Source organism: Macaca fascicularis, chromosome 7 (genome assembly GCF_037993035.2).
Source record: "Macaca fascicularis isolate 582-1 chromosome 7, T2T-MFA8v1.1".
Classification (NCBI taxonomy): domain Eukaryota; kingdom Metazoa; phylum Chordata; class Mammalia; order Primates; family Cercopithecidae; genus Macaca; species Macaca fascicularis.
In genome coordinates, this window is record NC_088381.1 from 51,337,943 (window position 1) to 51,362,582 (window position 24,640).

Below are 24,640 nucleotides of genomic sequence, written 5' to 3' on the forward strand. Positions count from 1 at the left end.
TTTTGCTGCCCCTGTTTTCTGGTACCCTGAGCTTAGTCTCCTGGCTTGGTTTCCTGCCCTCTGCCATCCCATCTTCTCTCACCTGAGGTTGGGGATGGGGATCCTGGGAATCCCTGTCTCAGCCTGAGTTCTGTCCTTCTCTCTGGGTTTGTTGCATCCCCTGCAGGCAGGACCACAGTTTCAGGGGTCGAGGCAGGGGGAGTAGTGAAGCACAGACCTGAGAGTGCCCCAGAACTGTTCACTCATTCATCCCCTTAGTGGGGAGCTGATTCAGGCCCAAAGATGGTACTTCTCTTGTTTGGGGCATGGCCACTTCACCCCTTAGGAAGGCACCAGGCTTGAGTCCATCTAGTAATAGGCACATCCTCCAGCCAAAACTATTCCAGACCAGCAGGCACCTGGCTCATCTTGTGGGTCAGCCTCTGTTCATCTAAGCCACTGGTTGGCTTCCAATCTGACCCCACTTCTCCACCAATATAGCTTCTCTGTAGTCACCAGTGACCACCATCCCTGACCCTGCATCCAATGGGCATCTCATCTTTCGTAATCTCTCAGGTGAAGGAAATAATGTATACAGTGGTCCATTTCTAAGACAAAGTGCCTTAAATCAGCTTAGGTCAGCAAACTACAGAAGAAACAGCATATATTAGGCCCCTGCTTGGATAGCCAATGCCTGCTTTTCGGCACCCTCCCCTACCCCCGCTTAGTTGCCCTCACCAGAACAAGAAGTTTAGTCTAAAATGAAAGTTTATTAGTCTACAAAATAGCTCGTTTTGTCTGTTTTTATCAGCCTGCCCAGCTACTTAGGTCATAAGTCAAATACTTGAGGCCAGGCATGGTGGCTCACGCCTGTAATCCCAGCACTTTGGGAGGCTGAGGCGGGCGGATCACGTGGTCAGGAGATCGCGATCATCCTCGCTAACACAGTGAAATCCCATCTCCACTAAAAAATACAAAAAAAAAAAAAAAAAAAATAGCCGGGTGTGGTGGTGGGCGCCTGTAGTCCCAGCTACTCGAGAGGCTGAGAGGCAGGAGAATGGCGTGAACGCAGGAGGCGGAGCTTACAGCGAGCCAAGATCACGCCACTGCACTCCAGCCTGGGTGACAGAGTGAGACTCCATCTCAAAAAAAAAAAAAAAAAAAAAAAAAAACTTGAATAGTCCCTGAGCTAACTAGGATTGTAACAAAATGCAGTAAGACAACCCTAAAACAAACAAACAAACTTAAAGCCCCTACTTAACAATCAGTAGGCGACATCTGGGAAAACTGACCCCACAGTACTTAGCCTATGAGGAACAGGGGGAGAGACCCGTGCACTAAGTGATAAATTGCTTATTGAAACTGTGCTGGGTGTGCCTGCCTATCGGACACCCAATCTTGCAAGACTGGCATTAAAAGTCTCACTTTGGCTGCTCTCTGGGTCTATGAGTCCATTCTTTGGGTTTGGACGGGTGAGTTTGTTTCTCACACAGAGGCAGCAGTCCCTCATGACCACTCATTCTCTTTGAAGCCCTTTCTCCATTTCCAAGTTACCCCACTCTCCCACCTTCCGCTATGGCCACATCTCTTGATCTCTTCTACCTGGCCTTAAATGTTGGCCTGTCTCAGGTTTCCGCCCTATGTTGCTCTTCTTTCTCTAGCATGTACTCTCTCTCCATGTGATCCCACCCCATCCTGGTGTCAGGAATCACATTCTCCCCTCATGCAATCCATCACCAAATCATGTCTGTGCCTTCCCATCTCTCAGACTGAGCTGCTTCTCTCCATCAGCTCCACCACCGACTTAGGCTACCACACTATTTCTCCACCTGCTCTTGGTTCCTCTACTCTTGCTCCCTGAAGATTCCTTCAAAGGCAGGTTACCATTGGGTACTGTGGTGCCATAGTACCAAAGGAACCCGGTGGCTTCCCATTGTTCCTAAAGTAAAGAGGATTCCAGGCCCAGCACGGTTGGGTCTTTGCCAGCCCCTCCAGCTCCCCAGCAACAGGATCTCCACCTCATTCTCTTTGCTCCAGCCACACTGGACATCTCTCAGTTCTCTGAGCAAACCCTGTTCCCTCCCACCCTAGGCTTCTGCACGCTCCCTGCCCAAAAACATCCTCCCTTCCCCTTTCCCCATCTCAGCTGTCCTCACTGATCTCCCAGATGAGGCCAAATCCTCCCTCATGCGACTCTGTACCAGGATATGTGCTTATGTACTTTATGTACATAAGATGTGGTGCTAGACAGTGTGAGATGCTGCAGGTCTAAAGCTCTACAGGGGGAAGGGGGAGTCCTGAGCAGGCTCACAGTGGGCACTGAGACCTATCAGAAGAAAGCCACAGGACAGTGGAAAGAAGCCAGGCTGGGTTCAGGAAGACCTAGCATCTGGCTCACTGCCCCTGACTCCTTGTGAACTCAGGCCAGTTCTTGCCTTCTCTGAGCCTCAGTCTTCCCATGGCCAGGATGTAAGCTTTGGCCTGCATGCTGCTGCAGGCCTGGCTGGCTTGTGTTCTGGCCTGGGAAACACTCTCAGTTCTTTCGAGGCAACAAGAACCCCAGCTCTGCCACCCGAGACAGATTCTGTGCCCGGGTCTACCAGGCCAGTCCCCAGGCCCAGGGTGTCCCTTGACTGGTTTAGGCGTGGCTCAGTGCCCTGGGGCTTGAACAGTGTCCAGCACCTGTCACCCAGCCTGGCACAGGGAGACCTGCCAGTCAGAGCACAGCAGGGACCAGGAAGGCAGTGGCACTGACAGGCAGGGGGTGCCCCAGTGGGCAGGATGAGATGTGGAAATGGGGCCAGCCAGGAGACGGTCTGTGGGGTTCTGACCCTTGGCCAAAGGCTGCATGGCAGGGCTGCCAGTGTTGGCAGCTGCTTCTTTGGCTGCCTGCTGCCCAGAGCTAATGAGTGGGGACAGAGTCAGGACTTGAAGGGGAAGGCACTGCTTCCTCTGTGCATGTGGGGCAGGCTTGGGATGGCACAGGGGAGGAGGCACAGATCAGGGCCAGCTAGGGTCATACTCAGAGGATCCTTGATTTTCTTAGATCAGCCTGAGAGCCCTGACCCTGGCCCTAGACTGAGCCTGGCCTTGGTCACAGGATGAGCTCTGATTCTGGTGACTAACTGAGGAAGATGTTGAAAGTAGGACAATTGTTTGAAATCCTGGCAAGAGGCGGGTAAAAGAAGGTTACAGTTATCAAATACCCACCATACCCCTGAGAAATAAGCTAGGAGTATATTGTGTTTCATACAGTTTAATCACCACCCAGTCCTATAAGTGAGGTATAATATTATCATCATACCTCATTCTACAGATGAGGTTCCTGAGGCTCAGAGCATTTCCATGACTTGCCCAAGGTCACAGAACTAGTTAGTACCCAAGGGAGGATAAAAGATGTAGGATTTCAAAATCCAAAAGCTCCTTCCACCTCATTCTCTGCCTTGATCTTTCATGCGGTGGTTGCCCCTCTTGGAAGGGGGGCTGTTGGGACAGGACACTAACCCAGACTTCCAGAAAAGATGCCGTGACTAGTGTGGAGACCCCTCCTGGGATCTGGAGTTCTCCTTCCTCCCTGTCTGGCTGGAGGCCTTCGGTCAAGGGCCCCTGAAGGCAGGGATCTGTGCAGAGTGGGTGGAGGCTCAGAATGACTCACAGGTGACCCATGAGCTTGTCTCAGCAGCCAGAGGGTTGGGCTCAGCAAAAATAACAATAACACAGTGACAGTGATCATGGGATAGTCCCAGGAATAAGGCAGCCCCCACTTGCTGATGATGTCCCACTCAAAGCTCACTGCGAGCTCGGCTGTTCACGCCCTCTGATTCTAACGATGCCGTCCTGGAAGCAGGCTGCATTATTCTCGTGTTATAGTGAAGGAGGCCAAGGCCCAGGGTAGAACGTGAATGTGTCTGAAGTCACAAGGCTGGCCAGTGGGAGTGGAGCAGATGAAGATGACTATTCCCATGTGACCACTGGCTCCTACAGAGGCCAAGCCTCCTTCTCTTCCAGCAGGATCCCCATCGGAAAAAAGACAAAGGTGGGGAGCAGGCCCAGATTGAGGCCTGGGAACCAGGGTCTTCATCTTCCCTGCAGGGCCCCCACACCATGGTTTGATTTTCCACCCACACCTGCCTCCCATGACATCAGTTCCCGGAGACTCAGAACCTCGGGATTTTTATTCAGTGAGAACTTCCCTGTGTCCTAGGGTTATAAACACAGGTAGTGTCAGTGGTTGAAGGATGGTTGGCCTGAAACCCACCCCCAGCTAGACGGAAGCCATAAGGATTCTTTCCAGACGTTCTCCCATCTCTGCCACCTGGGGCCCCTAAGGTATTCTCATGCCTGAAACCCTCATTCAGACTCAAGAAGCATGAGTTCTCCCTCACAGGCTTCTTCCGGAATCCTGCAGAACAGCCTCAGAGTGCATTTGTGCGGGAGATTTGGGGCTGTGAGGCAGGCCAGAGGGGGCCTTCCTGGTGTCCTCGTTGCATCCTGCACTGGCTGTCTCCTCTGCTTACTCTTGAGCCTGGGCAGAGTGGCTGACAGCCTCCTCCTCCCTCCCTGGCCATGATGAGCAGCCAGGCGGCTTGGTGATCCCTCCAGGCTTTAGGCAGCTTCCCTCTGCCCTAGCCTGGCCCCCATGGGTCCCAGTGTCACATGCCACAGCGTCTAGCTTGTAGTGGAGTGAGGGAAGCCATTGAGCAGGGGTTGGGGCTCTGGGCACTGATTAGGCTCCCCCTACCCCTGTGTGCTCCATGATTCTGTCATCCCTCCACGCACACACTAAGTTTCCAGCAGAAGGAGCTGCCCTGGAATCCCATTGATCTCTTCATTCCCCACTCCTCTGAGGCTCCACCTATCCATCCAGAAACCTGTGAGATACAGAACTCCATTGTCAGGGAGGAGCTGAGCTCAGAGATGCTTAAGAGATGTGCCACACAGTCAGCAGCAGTGGAGCAGCAGTGGAGCAGTGGAGTGGAGCCAGAATTCAAAGTCAATGTCTTCAAGGCCAAGCTACTTATGCAAATCCTGAAGTTCCTGGCATGTGATGCAATAGAGAGCGGAAGCAACTGTGGCAAACCAGAGAGCACCTAGCTCATTCAGAGGAGCAGCCCCTGTCCCTCCCACTGATCTCTACATTGAAGAACGAGGGCATGGGTTGTCAGCCCTCTTCATTTTTATTTATGTTTAATTATTAGCTTTTTTTTAATGTGTAGAGATGGGAGTCTCACTATGTTGCCCAGGCTGGTTCAAACTCCCAGCCTCAAGTGATCCTCCCACCTTGGCCTCACAAAGTGCTGAGATTACAGGTGTGAGCCACCCTGGCCAGCCTCTTCGATTTTATTTTATTTTTTTATTTTTTGAGAAGGAGTCTCACTCTGTCACCCAGGCTGGAGTGCAGTGGCACGATCTCATGACCTCGTGATCTGCCCACTTCGGCCTCCCAAAGTGCTGAGATTACAGGCATGAGCCACCATGCCTGGTCGCCTCTCTCAATTTTTAAAGAGAAACCAGAAATCCAAATGTTTGTGTAAATCAGCCAAGTTTTACTTTCAGGCCAAACACCTCTGGTCAGTGAGGATCTCTGGGTCCCTCATTGTTCCTTTCCTGAACCCTCAACCCAACTCAGATGCCACCGGTGCCTCCAGCTTTGCTGTCTGGTCCCCCTCTGCCAGGGTAGTGCCTTCCCAATGGCTGTGCATCCTCCACATATGTATAAATAGGCATTCTCCTTCCTTGAAGCTTCCTCTTTCCTCTCCCCCAGGACAACCCCCTCTCTTGATTTTCTCCTCTGTCTCTGGCCACTCCACTGTGGAATACTTTTTGTCCTAATATCCTGTGAATGTCAATGCTCCTGGCTCAGTCCTTGGCCTCTCCTCTGCATCTCTAACCTCCTTTTTTTTTTTTTTTTTTTTTTTTTTTGAGACAGAGTTTCACTCTTGTCACCCAGGCTGGAATGCAATGGTGTGATCTCGGCTCACTGCAACCTCCACCTCCGGGGTTCAAGCAATTCTCCTGCCTCAGCCTCCTGAGTAGCTGAGATTACAGACATATGCCAACATGCCTGGCTAATTTGTGTATTTTTAGTAGAGACAGGGTTTTGCCATGTTGGCCAAGCTGGTCTCGAACTCCTGATCTCAGGTGATCCACCTGCCTCGGCCTCCCAAAGTGCTGGAATTACAGGCGTGAGCCACGACACCCAGCCTCCACACCTTTTAAGAGATCCCTCTCACCTAGGCATCCCCCTTTCCCCCATCCTGAAAGCCCCAGATTCCCTGGATCCAACCTCTCTCTTGAGCTCCAGCCCCATGGACCCACCTGCCAATATACATCTCCACTCAGACTTAGCCTTCTCCATTGATCTCATCCTCTCTCCTTCTCTGTGGCTCCACCATCCACCCAGAAACCTGTAAGATACTGAGTGCTGTTATCAGGGAGGAGCTGAGCTCAGAGATGCTTAGGGGATGTGCCACACAGTCAGCAGTGGTGAGCCAGGAGCCAGGACTCAAGCCCATGATCCGTGAGCCTGAGCGCAAAGCTGTCTCTCTGGTCTTTGGCAAACCTGGCTTGGGAATGCTCAGGAGGCCCTGGGGTTTTATCCCGGGGAGGGCAGGCTGTGACCTCCCCCTTCCCTGTTCCCATACAAAGATGGGGACAGAGGAGTGGCTGACCCTGTCACTCAGGTGGTGGGCGTGGCCCCCTCCCTCTCCTGTCACTCATTATCCGACTTCCCAACTGTGTGCTGCTGCGGTGTCCTGTGGCTTTGGAGAAGTGGGGCCTAGGGACTAACTGGGGACTGTGGAGGGCACTCTCAGGATGGTCAGTGTGGCCAACAAAACCAGACCTCGATCCCTTCACAGCACCCTGGAATGGGACAGAGAGACCAGGGGCCAGGTTGGACCAAGGTGCTCAGTGCCCCCTGGGCCTGGAGGGAGCCCAGTTCCCGCCCCCACCACAGCTGGGCTCTGCTTCCCCACTTTGGGGGCATGCTCTTGGGACAGGATTTGGAATCTGAACCCTCCTCCCAGCCAAGAGCTATTTCCAGGACAGTCCTGAGGAGCTGCCACTGGCTCAGCAGCCTGGGCCAGTGAGTTGGCCTGGCAGAGCTGGAAAGGAGGTGCTGCCACTGTCCCACCTGATTTTCCAATGGTCTGTCCCCTCTTCCTTCTTTCAGCAAACACCTGCTGGGCCCCACTGTGCCCAGGCAGTGGGAACTGAGCTCCAGCAGCGACAAGACAGGTCCCTGCCCTTGAGGGGTGAACAGTCCAGTAGTGGTGGTGAGGGTGGGGAGGGGCCAGGAACCATAATGCTGCCCCCACTCACTCATCCTTTGCCCACAGTCTCCCAGGAAGGTGGACAAGCTCCAGTCCCAGCACTAGGGTATCGGAGCCCCTCAGGAGGCTGGGCTCTGTGTCTGAGCCAGGGAGCAGCCCCAGACCTCAAAACATGGACTGAACAGCACACGAGTTAAGCAGGGAATGAGAATCAGAATGACAGGAATCAGAAGAGTCCGGTGATTTCTGTGAGGTCAGGAAGTTCGACTTTACGTCTGGTCCACGCTCCTCCTGCCCTAAGACTGCATACGTGAGAAAGGGGGTACTCAGAAGAGTGGCTGTTTAGAGTGACTGAACCATTGAGAGGATCCCGCGTCCTGGCAAGTCCTGCTGGGTTGTCTCATCCAGGCCCGCACCTTCCAAGGGGACTGTCATTGCCTCCCCATAGGACCATGGTATTGACTGACAGGTCCACCTATCGCCCATGGCCTAAGAAGGTGGCTCCCAGGGCCCCTCACCAGCTATGCCACAGGACAGGCCACAGCATGATAGTCCAAAGGCTGACAGATGGTACAGACAGCAGCCCTTCCTGGTCCTGCATCACCTCCAGCCTCAAAAAGAGCAAAAATGTATCTCTGGAAAATAAGGAAATCCCCTTCCCAGAAGAGGGTAGAAGGTGCAACAATGCCCAGCACACCAGCACTTGAGCCTGACTTTGGGCCATCACAAAGCTCTGTGGGCTGTGCTTTTCTCCTTGTCCACCATGGGTGGAAAGGAGGGGTGCCCACACTTTGGGATGAAGTGTGAGTAGTGGCGGGGTGGAGGAGCAGCATCCTTGCTTAACAGGAAGATCTTTGCCTTTGCTAGAGTGCTTCTCTCAGAGTTTCTTGGAAGGTGCCCTTTCTTTTTCCCAGAGCAGCCCTCATGCCCTGCAGGTAAGGGCAGGGGAAGAGCCAGGCCCTCATGGACTGGGAACTGCTGGCCTCCAGTTGGCGCCCTCCTTGGTCCAGAGTCAATTATTCTGTAAACTGAGGCCCACCTGCAGTGTTGTAGCACCATCAGCAATTAGTGATGCTTCATTAGAGTGCAATTAATAAATGAAACCCAGGATGAGAGCCCCTTGCGTTGCTGAGAATAACAGCCCTGCTCATGCCTTAAGTGGCAGCCTCCTGGGGCTCAAAACCCACAAGGACCAGCTGCGCTGCCTTCGGCATGGGGCTGGGGGAGGCGGCACCATGGATTGGGGGCCTTGTCAAGGCTGTTGTCTAGTGAAGCGGGGGTGAGGAGAGAAGGGAGCTTCAGCACTGACTCCCTGCCTCAGATCTCAGCTCCTCCTTTGAGGAGTCCCTGGGCACAACACCCCGGCCAGCAATCCCAGGGGAACTTGGCGAAGGCCAGAGGTGTGAGGGCTGGGGCTCTTCCCTCCTGCCTGCCTGGCCTCAGAGGACACTGCTTGTGGCCACGGCAAAAAGGGGCCTTGAGAGGGACCCAGTCAGGGGAGAACCGCAGCCTCCCTCTCCTGACTCCCCCAACCCCTGCTCCCAAGCCGGCACTTGCATCAGTCAGACAGCCCCTCTCAAGCCTCTTCTTCTCTTCTCCAAGTGGAAAGATCCTCCATCTATCTGTTTAAGCCCTGCCTCCTCCAGGTTTAGGGTTGGAAACACAGGAACCCAGCCTTTGGCCACCCCATTCGGATGATTGTCTTGGCAGAAGCCAGCTCCCATCTCCTGTTGCATAAGACTGGGCTCCTGGATTGGGAAGAGGTAATTGGGTTTTTCAGAGCCTTCCAGGGATCGAGGCAGGCCTAGCCTATGGCCTGGGAGTCTGGCAGCCTCTTGGACTTCTGGAGGATGGGGGAGGCAGGCCTCCCCAGCTCAGAAGTTGGCATGGAGGAAGCAGGTAGAGGGGAATTGCCCTACCTTCTCAGGAAAGATTGAGGCCTGACCATGATACCTCGACAGCTGGCCTGCAGGACTGCCAGTTCCCTCACCTCCCTCTCAGTTTCCCAGGTGAGCCAGCAATGGGCTGTGATGGACCAGGTCAAAGGGGCCCAATACCCCTATTCCACCATCCATCCACTTAAAGGTCCGCTTTTTATCCACTATTCCCAGTGCCTGCCTGACTTCCCCAGTGCCAGGGGCTTCTGGGAACATCCCTCTATTCTTTCAGGATTTACAAGCCCGCCCAGCCAGGACCCCAGCAGCCACAGCAGATCTGAGTGGGGCCCCTCCCCTTTCCTTTGCTCTCCTGGTGGCTGGCCTGGGATTGGCACTCAAAACAAGCCAGGCTGCCTGTGCCCCAGCTTCTAAAGCTCTGCCCAGGAGAAGGCCAAGCCTTGACTATTGTTCATGCTTTGAGGCTTTGAGGGGAGCCAGAGGCCAAAAAGAAGGCAGGGCAGGTGAGGGAGGTAGGCTCAGGTGTGAATAGAAGACCCTGGAGGCAGTTTGAGGGCTGGGTAACAAGAGTGGGTACAGTATGGTACTCACACCTCTCTGGGCAGCCTTGTGCATGTGCATGTGTGCATGTATGTGTGTGTGCATGCATCTGTGTGTGTGTGTGCATGTGTGTGTATGTATGTGTGGATGTGTGTGTGTGTCCCCTGGAGTGAGGGGGAAAGCAGCTCATGAGCACTCTTGCTTTCTGTCCATCAAATCCCATGCTTTTCCGATGCTCACTTCTTCCACTCACAGCTGCATCCCCCAGGAACCAGATGACACATTTTCCCTTCGTCATGACCTTGCAGAAGGAAAGCAAAGTCCTTGTTCCCTCCCACTCACAGCTGCGCTTGGGCCTGGCCCCCTCATCCCCCGCTAGGGTGGGGGCCCCAGGAATGCCTAGCTGGGGACTGGAGTTTGTCAAAGACACACACCCTTCCAGCAGCCTGGAGGGTAGGCCAGGTTGAGGGGGGTTTACATTTTCTTGCAGCTTGGTCTTGGGGCTGCTGCACTCTAAATCCGACTCCAGTCCTATCCTGGCATGGCTGCCCATGCTGTGACTGGATTAAATCTGACCCTGAGACAGCAGGCACCACCCACTACCTCCTCCTGGCTCTGGATGCCTGGAGCCAGAGGGTCCAAGCTAACAAGGCTGGTCTTTGGGGGACGGGGAGGGAGGTCTCTCCTCGCAGACAGCCTGTGGAGGGGCCTAGGGAGGCAGGTCTTGGAGAGGTGCCCTGGGCTCGAAGACTGCATTGGGAGCCCTGAGGGAGCCCGGGAACCTGGAACTCAGCCACATGCCCATCTGCGGGGTGCAGAACGGGGCTGGGAGCAGGGAGTGAGCTCGTCCCCTGCTCCTATTCTGTGAAGAATCAGAGACCCTTATTGCTCTCCAGATTCTAGAATAGCATCAAGGCCCGGAGGAGTCAGCTGTGCCAGGAAAAGCCATTACCCTGACAGCTTCCCTCCACCTGCTAAAAGCCTCCCTCTTCCCCTGGGGCCTCCCCCTCCCACCCAGTTGCTTTATCTGCACTCACCTAGCCCTGATGACCTTCATATTAGATGGGGCAGGGAGGTGGAGAAAATAGTTGCTTAACTCTTTCTAAGCTGGAGGAAAGTCAGCACCTGCTCCCTTGCCTTGCCCCATCGCCTTCCCCCACCTTCTTGCACCTGGGAATTTCTCCTGCCACCCTCCCAGGAGGGTTGGGAGGATATGAGGACTGTAGAAGACAGGCTGGCATGGGGTCCAACCTGAATCCTGAATCCTGTCACTATGCTGCCTGTGACTTCACACATTCAGTTGTGTCTTCTCTGTGCACACAGAGCTATATGAAGATTCCTGGGAATGCCCCAGGAATGTGCCTGTGCAGGTGCAGTTTTGTGTCCAGTTCTGGGGTTGACATTTGGGTGCAGAAGGACTGACTTCTTCCTGACACACCCCCGGCGCTTCTGGCTTTCTGCTGTTTCTGTGCAGGTCCCTGAGGAGGGAGGCTGTGAGGCCTTATTGTGCACTAACTATATATCTGTAAGTAGCAGATCGGGTGGCTGGGTAGCACAGGGAGGCTGCTGAGAACCTGAGGTCTCTGACTTTGCTGGGGCAGCTGTCAGGAGCCGGAGCCGGGGCACAGAGTGTCATAGGAGGTGCTTAGATTGCACCCCTCAGTCAAGCACGGTCACAGAGCCGGAGGGAAAAAGGGACCTGAGGGTGGAGGGAGCAAGCTAAGTGCCACGTTCCTGCTAGGCTTCTGCCTTCCCTCTCTAGCCTGGCAGCCTCCCGCACACCCCTCTGGGGGTGTGAGGAGTACATTCTGCAGAGCCTGCAGGGGTGATGTGTCTGGATGGACACTCATCTGAGAAGGACTCCAGCTCTCTGGGAGATGCCCCTTCTCACCCCAGCTTGTACTCAGTGCCTACCTCTTTCCCCTTCATGCTGTCCTCAGGCAGGTCCTCTTGAGAAAACACTCAGGCTGTTCTGTGTCACAAAGAAGGGAATAACATGAACCGGGGCTTTCTGGGTGCTGGGAACAGAACATGCTTTCTTTCCAGTCCTTATAACCACTGTCTGAGGAGGGTACTACTGAAAAAGGAGGAACTTAGGTGCAGAGGGGAGGTGATCCCACCAGGATAAACACAGGCTCCAAACCCAGCTCTGAATCACTCCCGAGCCTATGCTCTTTCCAGGATTCCACACCTTGGCCAGAGAAGCCAGACATTCCCCAATTGCAGACCCAGAGTTGGGGGCATGATAGGGAAAAATCATGCCAGGGCAAAGGGGCTGGTCACAGGAGGGTCAATGAGGCTAAGCTCTCCAGTGCTATTGGGTAAGAACAGGAATTATATTTATATTTTAATAACTTAACGTACTAACAATTATTAACACTTTCTTGGTACCTAGCAATGTACCAGGCACTACACATATTCATTTGTTTCCTTCTCACAACAGCCCTGCAGGCTGGGCACCATTACCATCTCTGTTTTATAAATGAAGAAAATAAGGCACCACAGGTTCTGTACCTTGCCTAACATCACCCAGCTGGCAAAGGGTAGAGCTGGGATTTGGAACCCAAAATGCCTGGCTGCAGGGTCCTTCTTACGATCACTGTGTCACACTGCCATTCAGTCAAAGCAGAGCAGGAGTCCTCAGTTGACCTCTGGAGCTTGGAGACGGAACTCCTGCAAGCATGGTTACCCACAGGAGCAGGGATGTGATGAGTGGGGGCAAGGAGCCAGGTCACAGCGTCACTTAAGTCTAAAGGGCAGAGGGAGCAGTGAGGGCCAGGGGGCTCCAGAGGGCTTCTTGGAAGAGAGGAACAAGCTGGGCTGGGAAGAACCATGTTGGTGTTGCTAATGCACAGAGCAGGTGGAATCTGAGCCAATTGGCCTGCCCCACACTCCCTTTGGGGTCTTGAGGGTGGAACAAGGGCTGGAGGGGAAGACATCGTTGCTCCCATCCTGGGGTACGATTTGTGCACCTTGCCTTCCTCTGCAAGGTGTGTGGTGTGGCTCCCTCTGCTACAGGATCTCTGGGATGATTCCTCAGCCCATGACTGCTGCAGTTAATGGAGCAGTGCTGGGGACGGCCCTGGCCTAGTAACCTCTTCTACAGAAGTATTCACTCTCTCCCTGAGCCATTTGACTCCTCTGGATCTCCGATATCTGTGGGGTGCATTTGGGGTGCAGAGGGCCCAAGCTTACCTCTCACCTTAGCCTGGTCCTGAACAATCCGAGTGCTTGAGGGCTGGAAAGCCCTTTCCACCACCCCCTGCCCCCAGACCTGGACCCAGCTCCAGGTGTCCAGCTCCAGGGGCCCAGCCCAAGACCCTGAACGCAGCAGGCATCTCAGAAGGCAGCAGCATGCGTGTGCTTCATTGCAAGCATTTAGAACTGGGATTGCTGGGCGGAGCCTGGAAATCTGGGCCAGAAGTTTAGGGAAATAAGGTGAAGAAGAGATGACAGCCAGGCGGGGCTCTGCACAGCCACCCTGCCCAGAGGCTTCCTCCCACCGAACCGAACCGAGAGAAGAGGGAGGCCATGCACACGGGCTCTTGCTGGAGAGCCCTCCCTGGTGAGGGCTAGGAAGTCAGGCGGGCAAGACATCTACCCTCTACCCCCACCCCCACCCCTGCCCTGAGCCTCTCAAAGTGAGAAGCCTGTGACTAAGTGAAGGCCTCAGTAGTGGTCAGCGAGAGAGTGTGGTCACCCGGGCTGGCAGAGGAGCCCGGGGAGAGGCCTGGGATGACACAAGTGTCTATGCATGAGACAGAGCCCTCCACATGCTGTCCACCTTTCACTCCGATTTATGGACAATGGAGCCTGGGAGGGGGACAAGCAGCAGACAGGACCCCTCCCTCTGACTCACCCTGCCCCTGCTCTCCCCAGGAAAAGCACATCTGAGGAAAAGAACAACCAGAGCTCTAAGGCAGTCACATCTGTGACCTCAGAGCCCACCAGAGCCCCTATCTGGGGGGACACGGTGAACGTGGAGATCCAAGCTGAGGATGCAGGGCAAGAAGGTAAGGTGGGGGCTGGGCCGGCATGTGCAGGCAGGGTGTGAACACAGCCAAGGACTTAGGGCGGAAGCAGGCTCCCTCTCACCGCAGCTGGTAGCCACCTGAACACCTCCTTGGGCTCAGTTAAAAGCACTCAGAAAAAATCATAATGCTGTCACGCCTCATCTCCCCATCCTGCTCAAAAAATGAGTTGTTCCACATAAATGAATTTTCCAGACAATGCAAGCTTATCTTTTTTATGACTGTTGTTATTATTTTCATGGCTGTTATTACCGCCGTCTCTCACTGAAACAGGACATTACAGCCTCCCAGCACGTCCCCACACATCGCTCATTGGAGTCACCGCCTCCCGGGAGGTGCAATGCTGCTCCCATTGCTTAAGAGAACATCGACGTTCAGGGAATTTAACTGGCTTAAGCTCAAGACCGAGGTCCAAGGACTCGGAATTGCATGTTCTTACTGCAGCTGCAGGGTTCTTGCTGCTTCCATTTGATTTTTTAAAAAATCCTTGACATGTCCCTAGAATGGGTCCCTCTTTCTGCCTAGTCCTCCCCAGGTGTCAGCCTGAGCCACCAGGTGCCCACGTACACACATGCATGTGCACCCTTGTATTTACTTTCACACTGTGGGTCTGTTGGATTTCCATTCTCCTGGGGCTGAATGGAAATGGCAGGCTGGACACATGGGAATACTGATTGGCTGATGCCCGAATGGTGGGGCGTCGCATCGGGCACTGCCAGCACACACCGGAGATGCCTGGCGATGTCTCTAATCTTATCTAGTCAGGACCTCAGACTTGCTTCTTGCAGGTGGTCTCTCCCTGAGAGGACAGGCTTTGCCTCTCTCCCTTGAAACCTTGCCAGAGACCTAGACAGAACTTGTCCTCCTCACACAGAGCAGAAAGCCAGCTGGAGACTATGGGAGGGGAGAAAGGAAACAGGAAGCGGAGCCTTCGTAAAAGGGGAAGGAGCTAGCTCTAGGTCAAACCAAATAATTTTTCTTTTCTGCCTGTAAAGGGATAGGTGGAGCTATTGGGATGCTTTAAGAAGATGCAAAAGAGGAGGAAAAATTGACCTAAGATTTCATGCAGAGGCACATGCGTGCCTGTGTGTGCATGTCTTTGTGAATGCTTGCATGCTGGTTCATGCGCATGTGTGAATGTGGTGTGTGCTGTGTCTGTACTTGTAGACATGCATGTCTGTGTGTCTTATGTGTATGTGTGCTTGTGTGTGTCTAGCTGCAATGTTGTGGTGTATGTGCGTCTGGATGGATCTGGATGGTGGTGTGTGTCTTGCAGTGCATGAGTATGTGTAGTTTGTGTGTGTGGCTGTGTGTGTATGCATGCATGTATTTATGTGGCTGGTGGGAAGTCAGAGGTTGTGGTGAGTGAACCTGAGCTGGGATCCTGCCCTGGGCTCTACATACTTGGGGTAACAGAGGAAAAAATGTAATGGGGTCAGTGACCCCAGGGCCCATCTGTGCAGCAGAGAGAGGGGCAGGACTAACTGCAGGAGGGACAAGAGAGTGGGGAGGCCTCACAGGCAGGCAGGGAATATTGGCAGGCACCTCATTGCAGACTGAAGTAGCTGGATGCTTGTTGGAACCGGTTGCTGTGGTGATGTCTGCGTTGGGGGTTGGGGAGATGGGGGCCAGGCCAAGAGGAGGGGGAAGGGTGGGAGATAGCTCAAGGATGTGTTAATGAAAAGCAAAGGGGAGTTTCAGACCCTGTGTCAGGGCCAAAGCAGGCGGGTGGCAGAAATAGCTTGTTGGCCACACAAAGGGAGTGGTGGGAGGCCGGAAGGGCACAATGCCCAGAGAGGAAACTGATGAAGCATGTTTGTAGCATGGAGACAGGAGCAGGGAGGAGTGGCTGTCCATTACCCCCAATTCCAGCTCATCTGCTGGCTGCCCACACAGAGCTCCAGGAATAGCGGGTGGAGAAAATGCATGGCACTCACCTCTCCTTCAACCCTGGCAAATCCCAACTGGATTCTGGGTCCATGGCGAGTTGGCATAAGGGGCTTCAGCCTGCACAGCTCCTGGTGGTGCTTTGGCTGGGAGCACTGGAATCCCCCAGCAGAGTTTCCTCAGGTCTGCCTACAGCAGGCTTTGTGTATGGAGAGCTGCAGATGCTTAAAGAGGAGGAAAATAGTGACAGCCACAAGGAGCATTTGCACAGAATGTTACAGCTTGAAAACACACTCTTCTCCCTACAGCAACCCAAGGGGAGAGACAAAGCTTCTTATTAAAGTGTTAACATTTTAAAAAGCAGAAACATGAAGCTCAGAGAGGTTAAATTACTTGCTAACAGTCACAGAGCAAGTTAGTGTCCTGGTACTAGAACCCAGGTCTGCTGACTTCATATCCCTTGCCTCAATCTCCCTTCTTCAAGCCAACCTCAACACCTTCGGTGCCTTTTCCCCCTTCTTTCCTTTGAGCATGTATCCTATGTGACAAGCTCTTGAGATATCTTGGCAAGTGTTCAGGGTCACTGTGGGGAAGACAGAGAAAGAATACTTAGTAAAGCTCTCAGCTTCCTTTTCCATCCCCACATCCAAATGACCCATCCAGCTCCAAATGACCCAGCCGCTGAGCCCACTGAACCTGCTGAGCCCTCAAGGGCCAGCTGCTGTCCCTGGTGCTGAAATCCCTTGTCTCAAGAGACGCAGAGGGCAAGGGGCTCCCCAAGTGTCTCAGGCACACCCCTCCGCCCCATCCTCCCTTTCCCGTTCTTCTCTGTTTTGTATCCTTTGTATCCTTTCTTACCCCATCTCTCTCATTCCTTCTCCATCCGTCCTGTATCCTTCTCCTCCTTTTCTCCCTCCCCATCTTTTCTTCCTCCTCAAATCATAGATTTCCAGAATAGAAAGATGCCTCAAGTGTCACCAAATTCAACCCTTCCCATCATCTACTTTTTAGACGTGTGATGTTGATCTCGTTATATAACACTCTGAGCTCCACTGTTCATATTTTAAGAACAGAGATGATGATACCTACCTCAGGGGTTGTGGTGAGAATTTGTTGGAATCACGGCTGAGACGTGCCCATCCCCATGCCTGGCACATAGTGGATGCTCACTAAATAATCATGACACTCCTGCTCACTAAACAGGACTGTCATGATTATTTATAGGACATTGGTGTTCTTCTTAAAGTTTATACCAGCCAGGAGCGGTGGCTCACGCCTGTAATCCCAACACTTTGGGAGGCTGAGGCAGGTGAATCACTTGAAGTCAGGAGTTCAAGGCCAGCCTGGCCAACAAGGCAAAACCTTGTCTCTACTAAAAATACAAAAATTGGCTGGGCGTGGTGGTGGGTGCCTGTAATCCCAGATACTTGGGAGGCTGAGGCAGAAGAATGGCTTGAACCTGGAAGGCAGAGGTTGCAGTGAGCTGAGATCATGCTACCACACTGCAGCCTGGGTGACAAAGTGAGACTCTATCTCAAAAAAAAAAAAAGTTTCTACCAACATTCATGCTATTTTATGAGAAAATATAGTCTATTTGGAGGGTGTTTACTAAGTGGTGCATTATTCTTAGTATTTAGTTTTCCCTTACTTGTAGTAGGCTTTTATTGATAGCTGTATTAAAGGATTTCTTGAGCAAATCACTTTTTCTTACTGAAATTCAGTTTCCCCACCTGCAACATGTGTGAAATAATCTCTCCCCATCCTGCCTCAAGAGCTGGCACAAGTGTTTGTGACCAAGGGAAGGAATCTTATTCCTGGAAATAGGTGCTATGCCTGCTTGCCTGTGTGTCTCAGTGTGTGCACACATGTGTCTGTTGCCACAGGGGACTGGACTCAGTTCTGTGTGTGTCTATCTCTGGCCTGGGAGTTTCTAGACCATGGGAGAAAATTGCATGTTGGAGTCCTAACAGCAACGGGCATGGAGCTTTGCCCTGTGCAGAGGCTCAGACTATGCTTATGGGTTTGTGTGCACAGGGGTGATCCACACATGTGCATGCATGTTGATTCCTCAGTGTGGCCCCTGCTTCCTAATCTCAGCAATGTCTCGCACCTCTCACGGTCTCTCCTTGCTGGGAGAGAAAGGGATCCATTTAAAAGTGAAGCTGTGCTCATTTTTTATCTTTCCAGATGTGATCCTCAAGGTGGTGGACAACAGAAAGAAACAGGAGTTGTTGTCCTACAAAATCCCCATCAAGTACCTGCGTGTCCTCCACCCCTACCACTTTGAGCTGGTGAAGGTGAGTCAGAGGCCTGGGAAAGTGTGGGGAGAGCAGGTGGGAACCACCTTGAATGTCCCCAGTCATTCCCTCAGAGAAGCTCTGAACATTCCACACCCACCCACAGCATGACACATCTAGGACCATGTGGGGCTCAGGAAACATAGCTCCTGGTACATACACAGGAATGATGTCTACAAGAATTTGGAATTCTCCAAATTCATCTCTGTAAGACAGCTGATTATTATAGGACAATTGCCACATTAAATGAATATACCAATTAAAGATAGATTTTGATTACATAAATGTTAAAAGAGTGGATCTAAAAATCAAAGAAACACAATATTTACAGAGTACCTGCTGCTTCGAGGCCCTGTGCTAGACACTTCACACTCCCTCTCTAATCCTCCAGGTAAACTACATTTTGCAGACATGGGACTGGGACCCGGGGAGAAAAATCTCCTCTTCCTGAGACACAGAGCAAGTGAGCGGCAGAGTTGAGGATGAGCCCAGGTCATGCTGTCTCCCAAGCCAGTTCCTTCTGAGCTGCCTCCCCATGCTGCCTTGGTCAGAAGGCCCAGGAGAGTTGGGGGTTACATGGCATAAAGCATTCCCTGGAGTGAGCAACTGGGTCCAAGCCATGAACTGAGGGGCCTGAGGCTCCTCACTCCAAGGTTGGGCCTCCAAGGCCAGACCCCTGCCTGTCCTCCCTCCTAGTGCTAAGGGGTAAGGGGTACAATTCACTCTCATTACTCAAGGACTTATGAAGCACCTACTCTATGGCAGGCAGTGAGCCAGAGATGAACAGAAGCATCACATTCCCCTCCCCACTGTGCGCTCCAGACCCTGATAGTGGTTGAGAATATAGAACAATGTAAAGAACAATTGTCGGGGGTCCTAGCCCAGGTTTGCTGCCTCCTAGCTGGATACCCATGGGAATCCACTTAACCCCCAGGCCTCCATCCTCATCAGCAAAGCTGGCACAGTCATTTTGAGGATCCCATGCAATGGTAGGCAAGGTTCCTGGCACACAGTAGGTGCTCAGTTTGGTCAGTTCCCCTCCCCCCATCCCTCCTCTGGGCCAGCACTGAACTTTTTTCTAAGCAATTCTTCAATCATGGCACCAGGGGGCTTTACCTTCCCTTAGGCCCCGTGATGAACCCCAATCCCAGGGCTTCAGGATGGGTCAGGTAGGGAAGTAAAAGAGATGCACCACTCACCCTGGGAGACTCAGCACTTGAGCTGTAATTCTGGGGGCATCACCCAGGCCCCCTGGCTGTCTGTTCACTTACAACCCAGGCCTTGTTATCACATCTTTACTGGAGAGCAGACAGGCAGTGGTCCTTGTGAGGGTGATGAAATATTCAAATGGAAAAGGGAAGATTTATTATATTGATCTCCTTGGAAGGGCTCACAGGGACCATGAGCTTTAATTATCAGCTCGGAGCCCCAGCGGAGCAATGCCAAGTGATTGTCTGCAGAGGGCTGGATTTATGGCCAGGATCTGCCCCTTAGACACCCTCCTTCCTCTGTTTCTTCTGCCCCCACCCTGTCTCCAGCCCACCCAGTCTGGGAAAGCTGATGAAGCCACTGCGAAGACCCAGTTGTATGCCACAGTCGTTCGGAAGAGCAGCTTCATCCCCCACGACATCGGCTGCAACCACACAGCTCTGGAGGTACCAGAGCTGGGGCCCTCTGGGGTGGTGGGTGGAGTGGGAAGGGGCCAAACTTTGAGCAGGCCCCACGCCTTGCCCTTGGCCCCCACTGGCTGGCCTGAGGGTATGGAGCAGAGATATCAAGAATGGAAAAAGTAACCAGGCCTTTCCAAAATAGCAAAAGGAGTTTGTGAAGACAAGCCCTTTGGCAGGGATGACAAGGATGAAGATGCTCAAGCCTCTTCTCCTTCCCTCTCTGCCTTGGAGGTGAGGGGCAGGGGCTCAGCCACACCACTGCTCCTCGTGTACCATCTCTGTGCTGCAGTGGGGACCAGAGCATCCCAGAGCCTTATGTCTCCCCAGATCTTATGCTAGGGGCAGGGGAGAAGCCCTGTGTTCCCCCTTAGCCCATAGCCCAGCTGTTTCCTGTTCTATTCTTCCCCTCCTGGGATAGTGCCTCAGCCCCCCAAGCAAAAGTTTAGGGCCTCCTTGAGCTTTCCTTCAGCACCGTGTCTAAAGAAGTTTGACTGGTCTACTGATTAGGTATTCAGTTCATTCATTCATTTATTCATCCAGCAACTGTTTACAGAGCCTCTTCCATTAGCTAGGACAGGGCTGGGCCCACCTTAGGTCTGGCCACCAACCCTTGACCCATCACCATCCACCCGCTAGGCCAGTTAGCAGCTTTGGGAGGAACTCTTGATGCTCAAAGCAGACATGATCCAGGGACCTGGCCCCTCTCCCATTCCCCCAGCTTTCAAACTGCCCATGGGTGACAGATTCAAATTCAGCTATAGCCTGAGTATGATCAGGGTGAGAGCCACAGGACCGAAGCTCTGAGTTTCCACCTACCCAGACTTGGCTGATCTGTTCTTATCCTTCCCACCCCCACTACTTCCCACCCACCAGCACTGTGAGCCTGGCAGGGGAGGAAGCATTCTTTTGTCCTCTTTCACAGCCTGGGACACTGAGACCTAAGGGGAGTATGGTATAGGAGCCAAAACTCCTAACCCACATTTCTACTCCCCCACAGCCACCCCTCCGATGCCAGCATGTCAGACCTACAGGCGCCTTCTGCTCCCTGACACCTTCTATCACACCCTTTCCTGAGGACAGCCAGCAATTCACACACACACAGAACAAGGAAGAGGGGCAACAGCCTGGCCTTGTGGTCCCCAGGCCGCACCCCACAGGGAGGGGGCCACATCCCCAAGACCCAGGCAGAACTTTAGGGCTGCCCCACCCCACCTAGCCCTCTGACTTGCCTGGTAGAGCGGTAGAGTGGGGGCTTTCTCTGGCCAACAGCACCTTGCCCATTCTCCATGCCCTCTCCATCTGTGCGACGAGTATGGCCACAGAGCAGCTGCCTGCCCCTGATGGTGAGCGCATGGCAGGAGCAGGAACTTCTGCTACCTCCCAGGCTGTCATGAGCAGGTGTACTTGGGCAGCTGTCTCATTCACACCTGATCAGAGTCCACACAGAACAGATGCAAATTAGCTGCCACCACCCCCTTTTCAGCCTTACATCTGCTGGGGAGCCTGTGAACAGTAGGGCCTGCCAGCCTCCAGTGAAATCCCTCAGCCCCAGACCCCAGACCCCTCCAAAGTGTGAAGTGTACCATCAGAGATTCAATCCTTTGAATGTGGTGAAGGAATTCAGTCTCCAGAGCCCTCAGTGAGAGCTGCAAGGCCCTAAGGACTATTGTACGTGCCCATCAGCTCACACCTGTGTGGGGTTAGAGGTTGGGCAATCAGCTGAGATGGGTATTGAAAGAGGAGCCTGAGAAGAGGGTGTGGAGGAAGAAAAGGGAGAATGATCCAGAACAAGCTGCACTCCTGGGCCCTCTTCTCCCATTGAAGGTCAGAGTTAGAAACTCAGGGGAGATTATGGTTCAATCCTTCCATGCACGAGTGGGGAAACAGGCCCAGAGGCAGGAACTCGCCAATGTGACCCAGCTGGAGTGAATGGCTGAGCTGGAATAGACCAGTGAGAACCTCTTCCCATCTCAAGCTATGCCTGGGGCAGAGTCCGTCAGCTGTGTCCAGAGCCCCTTCCTCTTCCTGCTTCTTTTCCCATCAGCACCACAGAACTAGGATCCCACACATGCCCCAAGACCCTCACCCAGACCACTGCCTGCCTTCTCCCCTTCTTCCTCTTGGGTCTTTCTGTTTCTCTGTCTCTCCTTCTTTCATGCTCATAAACACAGAAAGGGTAAACCTTTTCCTCCATTGTTCCCCTCTTTTCTCCTTCATTCATATGATCCTCACTTTTTTTTTTTTTTTTTTTTTTTTTTTTTTTTTTGAGATAGAGTCTTGCTCTGTCACCCAGGTTAGAGTGCAGTGGCACGACCTCAGCTCACTGCAACCTCCACCTCCTAGGTTCAAGCAATTCTTCTGCCTCAGCCTCCTGAGTAGCTGGGATTACAGGCATGTGCCACCAGGCCCAGCTAATATTTTCGTATTTTTAGTAGAGATGGGGTTTCACCATATTGGCTAGGCTGGTCTTGAACTCCTGACCTTGTGATCTACCCACCTCGCCCTCTCAAAGAGCTGAGATTACAGGCGTGAACCATCGTGCCCAGCCCATATGATCCTCATTTATCCTCAAGCAGATATTGAGCTCTTTTCTATGCCAGGCACTTTTGTTAAAACCTAGGATGACAACCGTGAATGAGACAGACATGGTCCCTGCTCATGTGGAGCTTGGGATCTAGCCAAATAGACAGAAAAGAAACAAGAAATAAATGAGAATAAACATAGGCTATGATGAGCGCTATGGCAAAGGGAATCCAGCAACTGAGATGGGGAGGATAGGGTGGGCTACTTTATTAAAAATGGTCACGGGAGGTTTTTCAGAGGTGGTGATGTTTAAGCTACAGGATGAGAAGGAGTCAGCCATGATGGGTTGGTGGGAGCTGCGGGGGGTCTGGACAGAGGGATCAGCATGTGTGAAGACCCTGTGGCAGAAATAAGAGGGGCGTGTGGCAGGAGTAAAAGAATGTGGAGCAAGAAGATAGGGACTGGGGGCCTGTCGGGAGACTCGGCAGAGTGGCATGCGGGGTGTCGGGCAGGAAAATAACGTGACCCAGTTCATTTCCAGCAAAAGCATGTTTGCCATCATGTGTCAAATTGCCTGGGAAAGAGAATGGATTAGGGAAAGGAACAGAAATGGAGAGGCCAGTGAAGTGGCAGAGGAATCGGAGGAGCAGGAGGAATGAGAGCCGAGTGGGAGGTGGGTGAGGGCTGAGAGAGAGTGGGAGCCATTGGTGGATACAGGGTGAGGGTCAAGGTCCAGGAGATCAGGGGCTCTTGGGCTGGCAGCAAAGGCACATGGGGACAGACTCCCTGTCTCCCCTGTCTGCCTTCCAGTGTCCCTAGGCCCAGGCTGAGCAGGAGGTCAGTGAGGGTTGGAGCAAGATGACGCTGTCCACTCCTGCTTTGTAGCCTCCTGCTGCAACCCCGCTCTGCTCTCTGAAAGCTGCGCCAATAGAAGCCCGGAGGAGAGGAGAGGGCAGTCAGAACTGGGAGGCAGGGAAGCCCTTAGCGGGTGACAGAGGACTGAGGAGGGAACAACCGAGGGCAGTCAGGGGAGTGACAACTGGGATCTGATTAAGAAAGAATAGCCCAGAGATGTAGATGCTGTGATCCTGTTCCAAACCAGTACTTCCTGGGGAAACCAGCAAGGCAAGGGAGCAGGCACCAGGGTGATGGGCGCCAGGGAGGCCAGGGGAGCCTGGCTGTGGCCACTGATCTCAGGAAGTTCAGTATGGCTGGAGAAACCAGACCTGGGCTTCTTGTCTTTTGTTTATAAAGTGCTCTCTCACAAACGATCTAATCAGAGACCCCTCTCATCCCTGAGATGAGCCTCATTTGACTGACAGAAACCAAGGAGCTGGAACACCTAGCCCTACCCCTAGCCCTACCCCTCCCCAGGAGCCAGTGGAGGGGCCGAGGTTAGAACACAACCTCCCTTCCCAGGCCCCAACTCTCATGGCACCCTTTGTCCCCAAAGGAACTAGTGTAAGAGATCCATTGGTAAATCCCAGGACAGAAAGCGGGGGTAGTTGCCTCAGCTAGGCAGAGAAGGCTTCCTGAGGGAGGGCAGCCTGTGCAAAGCAAGAACCGAGTAAGGCAGGGAACAGGGAGGAGCAGGTGTCAAGTGTGGAAGCAGCCATGAGCTCACGGATGGGGAAAAAGAGGGTAGGCAGTCTGGCGGGCTATCTCTGGAAGGTTCCAAGGCCACATGGGGTTCACCTGCCTCCTCTCCTCTCCAGATCTTTCTCCGGGGAGTCAACGAGCCCCTGGCCAACAACCCCAACCCCATGGTGGTGATTGCCCGGGTGGTTCCCAACTACAAGGAATTTAAGTGAGTGGGGCCCAGGTGGGCATGGGCGAGGAGGGGAGGGCAGAGGGCAGAGGAGGGGGCGAGGCTGTCATTGCTGCCATGGGACCTCCGGAAACCCCTCCGCCTCTAAGGCCCTTCAAACCTCTCCACTGGGTCTGAGGTCCCAGTAAGCTTCCTGCAGCAGACCAGGCCTTTCGTTCCCTAGGGAGAGCCCAGGCCCCTGGAAGGGGGCAGCTCATTCCTCTCCTGAGAGCAGGCTGGAGGGCAGGTGGTGGGGATGAGTGCCGATACCAGGCCTAACAGCTAGAGAGTGTGGGGAGGACAACAAGAGGGGTCCTCATTCCCTGCCCAGGGTTCCTCAGCCCCTCCAACCTGCCTCCCTGCCTCACACCCACCACCTCCACACTCCCCGTCCCGCTCTAGCTCAGGGCCACAGGCTCCAGCCAGTGGTTGGCCCCAAAGGCCATCTTGGAACTTCACAGCCTTTAGTCCTGCCGGAGTCCCCTCCCTACTCATCCTGGAGGTCTCCCTGGCCCCAGCCACAACTCGTCCCCTCCTCCTCTAGACCTCCTTTTGAGTCTGTTGGAGTCACAGTCCTCAGGAGGACATTCATACTTTGCCACACAGTGGGAGAGTTCCCCTATGAACATGTGCGCTCAGCCACAGCACCGACTCCTGGGAGTCAGGGTCTGTCTTGGTCACTTCCAACTGGCCCTGATGGCCCAAGATGACTCCCCTACTTCTCTCTATTTCCTGTT

At 53.4% G+C, this 24,640-nt stretch overlaps 1 protein-coding gene across 1 annotated transcript in view; it reads left to right on the plus strand.

Moving 5' to 3' along the window:
* LOC102118622 (coiled-coil domain-containing protein 33) overlaps positions 1 to 24,640 on the plus strand; it is a 53,944-nt gene that overhangs the window by 12,236 nt on the left and 17,068 nt on the right. The window contains exons 3-6 of the mRNA XM_073996340.1: positions 13,568 to 13,701; positions 17,794 to 17,903; positions 19,442 to 19,558; positions 23,812 to 23,903. Coding sequence (XP_073852441.1) covers positions 13,568 to 13,701; positions 17,794 to 17,903; positions 19,442 to 19,558; positions 23,812 to 23,903 — 453 coding nt within the window. The remainder of the gene's footprint in view (positions 1 to 13,567; positions 13,702 to 17,793; positions 17,904 to 19,441; positions 19,559 to 23,811; positions 23,904 to 24,640) is intronic.